The 5170-nt window shown below is 42.0% G+C and overlaps 1 protein-coding gene across 1 annotated transcript; it reads left to right on the forward strand.

Moving 5' to 3' along the window:
- Window positions 1–5118, forward strand: dek (DEK proto-oncogene). Its single transcript, XM_062399854.1, has 12 exons — window positions 1–148; window positions 1064–1203; window positions 1506–1604; window positions 1724–1833; window positions 1920–2014; window positions 2433–2562; window positions 2729–3046; window positions 3308–3460; window positions 3863–3953; window positions 4096–4235; window positions 4351–4419; window positions 4572–5118. Exons 2-12 carry the CDS (start codon window positions 1086–1088, stop codon window positions 4581–4583), a joined length of 1335 nt encoding a protein of 444 aa, XP_062255838.1. The 5' UTR covers window positions 1–148; window positions 1064–1085; the 3' UTR covers window positions 4584–5118.
- The last annotated feature ends 52 nt before the right edge of the window (window positions 5119–5170 follow it).

A 5170-nucleotide genomic window follows, 5' to 3' on the forward strand; every position in this document is an offset into this window, starting at 1 on the left:
AGCCGCCGTTAATCCCCAGGAGAAGAAGAAGAAGTGCGCGCTAGCAGGAGGCGGCTAACAACACGGAGCTAACAACACGGAGCTCCGCACAAGCAGACACCGGCACCGGGCTCGTTAGAGAAAGTCACCGGGAGACGGTCAGCACCGGGTGAGGAGCGCGCACACGCACACGCCGCCGCGGCCCGGGGGGAGTGTGGGAGTTGTAGTTTGCTCCGCGGCGGGAGGGCGGGCTAACGCAGGAGCTAACCGCTTTGAACCGGGGACAAGTTGGAGCGCGCGAATCAACTCCGACGTTTGTTGTGAAGAAGAAGGAGAGAGAAGGTTTCCTGTGGAGCTCCGGAGGTTCTCACGCGACTGCGTCAGCTCGAGTTCAGCTCGAGAGAACTTTCCTCTCTAATTCTGAGTGTTTTCAACCCGTCCTTCACATCCTGTCTTCTGTCATTCACCTGTCGATCACCTGTCGATCACCCGTCAATCACCACGACTCGTATGCTGTGTTACATCAATACAGTTTGTTGGATTCAGCCATTAAAGTGTAAAGTTAGTGGAGTGATCTCTGGGAACGAGCTGCTCATGTTAAAGTCTGTTAGATGTCCTCTTCTCTTCCTGTGAGAAGTGAAGCGAACCCGAGGCTGGTTAGTGTCAGTGAGGAGATCACGTGTTCACTGTCTACTGCATCAAATCATATCATTAATAAGTTTAAACCCAAGAACACCTCAGGGCCAATGATAGTAAAATGGATTCTTATCATTGACGCAGTGCTTTTATCAAAGGTCACAGACACTAGACACAAAGAACAGAGAAATAAAATCAGATGAGTTTCTGCTGATGGACCTGGAAAGTGCTGAGAAGCCGATATTTGATTTACAATCATTTAGTTTGCTGATGCTGTCAAATACGCATTTTAATATGAAATAGTGACATAATATTCAGAATTGTTGGAAGTATATACTTTGATTCACAGTCTACAGAGAACTTGAACTCCCTGAAATCATCTGTGTGGTTGTTGCTACACATCTGTATACAAGTCTTTGTAAAGTGTCTTCCTCCCGTCGGGACACAGGGACGCTCAGACGGACGCAGACATGAGTGAAGTGGTGGAGGAAGCCGTGGACAGCCCTGCAGGGTCCGAGGAGGAGGTGGAGGACACGCAGGACACGTCGCAGGAAGAGCTGTCCAGTCTGAGTGGTGTGAAAGCAGCCGGTAAAGAGACGCGTGACACTAACACTTTGACACAGAGTGAATGATCTGTTGAAACAGGAGCCGTCACAGTTCGGTCTGTGGCTCAGTTTGCTCCAGACGTCTGTACGATGAAAACCTTTTGAGGGTGAAAGTACTAAAATACATTAAAGACATCAAATGGCATCACATCAGTGAAACATAGATTCACATACCTGCTGATGCACCACTTGCCATTTGTGGCAGCATCGGATGCATGTTTGATGCTGGTATTAGTTTTGGAACGTCTCTATTGTTTACTTTCTTTATTTTCATCCTCGTTACAGTGGTTGGTGACATCATCGAGGGCAAGCGGCCAAAGAAAACGGTCGACCGGCTCGATTTCCAGGCACCCAAGCAAAAGGAGAAGCTCAAGATTGGAGAAGGTGAATATTCAACTATGAGAGACACGGCTTCATTCCAGAATATTTGTTATTTAAAGATTAGCTATCCGGATATTTACAGATATGATACCAACTTTTTTTTTGACTTCACTTCTTTACAGGTAGTGGATATAAATTGGGAGACATTCCACGCACCAGCTTCCAGCTCCACAAGATGAAGGCAGCTGATCTGAAACCTCTTCACACCATCCTGTTCGACAGGCCAGGAAAGGTATGGACATCCAGATGAAACCTTTTCACCGGAGGTCCCTTTCAGTCCCAGTTCACTTCAGGATGATCTCTTTGCTCTTTCAACAGACAGCCACGATAAAGAAGAACTTGCGTCTGTTTAACGGATTTGGTTTCGATGCCGACAGTGAACAGTACATCAAAAAACGAGACAAGCTCCTCAAGTAAGTTTCTGTGTAGAACTTTCCTCTGGTTGAGTCTAGGCTCAGTGAGCTCCAGTGTTTTCTTCACAGCGACATGGTCAGTTGTTAATCCTGTTGGATGTGTTTTCATGTAGAGAGTCATAACTGTGTTGACTCCGTGTGAGTCGTCCCTCTGAACTGAAACACTACTGGACACTGGATATTACCCATGATCCTCTGCTTCCTGAACCAGAAGAGCTGCTGCTGTAACAAATCCACCAAACTCTGTTCAGTCCCCATCCTTCAAACTGTGCTGAGAGAAACTGACAATAGACTGTTTTGCTTTACGATGACAAATTAATTTCTATGGAAATGAATAACTACATCTGTTTTAAGATATTTTTTTAATTGCTAATGGTGAACAATGAGCTTCATGTTTTCTTCTGTTCTTTTGATTCAGAAATTCAAATTTCACCAACACAAAGCTGAAAGTTGTCTGTTGTGTTTTGGATCTGGAGAAGAAAGGAACTCACACAGATCTGGTCGACAGGATCATGACTTTCCTCATTGCACCTAAAACCAGTGGGAAGGTGAACGAAAGGAATCATGGCTTGTTAAAACACAATGCAGTGACAATAAATATTGTTTTTATTTTATCTTTAATTTCAATGTAGAAGTTTTAAGTAAAGTAAAGTTTATCTTCTAGTTTCAGACCTTAAAGTTTAGATTCTGAAGCTTCTGTTTGTGTCTCGGCAGCGTCTCCCTGTGAAGAAGAAGAGGAAATCAAAGAAGAAACTGTCGGGCGACAACTCTGAGACACAGACCAAGAAAAAGAGCAAATCCAAACCCACGAGCTCGTTGTCCAGTCCCAAGAAGTCCAAAGCAGGAAGCAAGTCCAAAGCCATCGTCATGGACTCCAGCAGTGACGAGGAAGAGGAGGAAGAGGATGAGAAGGTGGGGGCGTCGGCTGAGGCTGAGGGATCAGACATGGAGGAGAAACTGTCAGAGAAAGAGGAAGACCAGTCCGACAAGTCGGAGCTTTCTGCAGACGAAGAGGAGGACGAGGATGATGACGTGAGATTTTCCGACCCAAGCACAAAACTGTTGTTTCTGATGTTTGATCAACAAACTGAGGCTGAAACGATTTAGACGCTGAACAGATCCAACACAATATTATTCCACCACTAGTGTGATAATTAACCTATCATTTAAAAAAACTAAAAGTTCAATTTATTTAGTTTAGTGACCGTAAATATAATATCTTTGTGTTCTGATCATCTGGGAACTGTTTCATTCACTTTCCTTTTTATTAACTAACAACTGTGTTTGTGTCAGTCTTGGAAATCGGAGCTGAGCAGAGGGAAGAGTGCATCGAAGAAATCAGCGCCAGTGAAAAGACAAAGGACGTCAGCGAAGAAGACGCTTCCTCCGAAGAAGAGAGCGAAGAAGGACGTGACCGACGAGAGCGACACACAACCTGAGGAGAAGGTAACACCTTGTTGTTATTACACTACAACAAACACAATGTGACAGTTTATCAGTTTGAAACAGTATCCACTTTTAGAAGATCAATTTGAGTTCTATTTAATTTGTTGTATTTTCTTTTTATTTATAATTACTTCAATAAAGTCTCAGAAAACAATTGTGTTGGTTCATAGAATTTTTTTTAGTCCCAAACTCCACATTGTTCGAGCTGATAAGCAACACTACTTGATGACAATTTTATTTTACATATTTCTTTTAGTAGAAACTTTTCATTAATACCTGCAGTATTTTAATAAAAACATTTTCATGTATAAGTAATTTCCAGTGCTACGCCCTGACAGCGACCATTGCAGTGACGCTACAACCACAAGATTATCTCAGTTATTAAAGAACTTTTTTATTCAGCCCAAAAAGAAGAAGTCTCCTGTGGTCAAACCTGCAGCCAAGACAAAGAAGGCCGACAGCAGCAGCAGCAGCAAGAACAACACAAACACAGGTGAGATGGATCCGATCTCAACGTCTTGGTTCTTTAAAGATGATCTGGTGATAGAAAAAGATGAGTGTGGATCACGTGTCGGTGTCAGTAACAGACAACTTCCACAGTCGGCCTCATCGCAGCTTTGTGTTCTCACGAGCAGCAGACGACAGTTCAGACGACGAGCCGCTCATCAAGATGATCCGGAGAGACCCGAGCGACGCCCAGCTGAAGGAGACCGTCCAGGGTTTGCTGAAGGAGGCGAATCTGGAGGAGATGACCATGAAACAGATCTGTCAGAAGGTGAGAGGCCGCCTCCGCTCACAGGCCTGGGAAAGGAGCGGAGATAACTTCACACCTGCACATTTAAAAATGTATTTTAAATGAATAAGTCATAAAATAATTTAAACCCTTTCAGGTGTTTGACACCTTCCCAGACCACGACCTGAGCAGCAAAAAGGACTACATCAAACAGACAGTCAAATCTGTGAGTATCTGAACACACACACATATATATATATATATGTGTGTGTGTATATACATATATATATACATTTATTTATTTAATTAATGAATTAATCCAATGCTACAGTGAAGTGTATAGAAGTTGGTTTGATGTTGGTGCACGTTCTCTCACAGCTCATCACATGAAGATCAGGAAGTGGCTGTGAAACTTCACAAGAGAAGAGAAGTTCGCCAGAAACAAGTTTGTTTCATTAGTTCTGTTTGTTTTCATAAAAATCTGTTTTATACATGTTTTTTATAATTATGAATGTTTCACATTAACCCCACATCGTTCATCTTCTCAAAGCTCTCTGCTCGAGTCATCAAAGAAGGAAGATTAGGCTTCAAATAATAAGCAGTTTTGCAGGTTACATAACAAGTAGTGGTTTGGACATTGTAAGAATTTGTGTTTTTTTGTTTGTTTTTTATTTAAAACACATTTTTACAAACCTGATCTTTGCTTTTGACTCACATTATTATTTTTTTATTAAAATGTGTTTATTTCTCATTGGATTAAGTTATTTTTGAGTTAAACGTTTGTTATTAATTGTCTTGAAGCTGAAAACAGTCAAACTTTTTTATTGTGGATTTTGGATTTGTTCTTGATTTTCTGTCAAACATCATATACACTTTTCACAGATTAACAAAGTCGTTTACTTACTGATTAAATTCTACCTTTTTTAACAAAACTGTCTTCATGTTGTTTGAGTCACGTGTTGGTTCCTGATTTTACA

This window comes from Platichthys flesus, chromosome 11, assembly GCF_949316205.1.
Source record: "Platichthys flesus chromosome 11, fPlaFle2.1, whole genome shotgun sequence".
Lineage (NCBI taxonomy): Eukaryota > Metazoa > Chordata > Actinopteri > Pleuronectiformes > Pleuronectidae > Platichthys > Platichthys flesus.

Coding starts and splice junctions, on each gene's coding strand:
- dek (XM_062399854.1), top strand. CDS start 1,086: ATGAGTGAAGTGGTGGAGGAAGCCGTGGACAGCCCTGCAGGGTCCGAG. Junction 1,605..1,723: donor GAAGCTCAAGATTGGAGAAG/GTGAATATTCAA, acceptor ACTTCTTTACAG/GTAGTGGATATAAATTGGGA. Junction 3,461..3,862: donor ACACACAACCTGAGGAGAAG/GTAACACCTTGT, acceptor TTTTTTATTCAG/CCCAAAAAGAAGAAGTCTCC.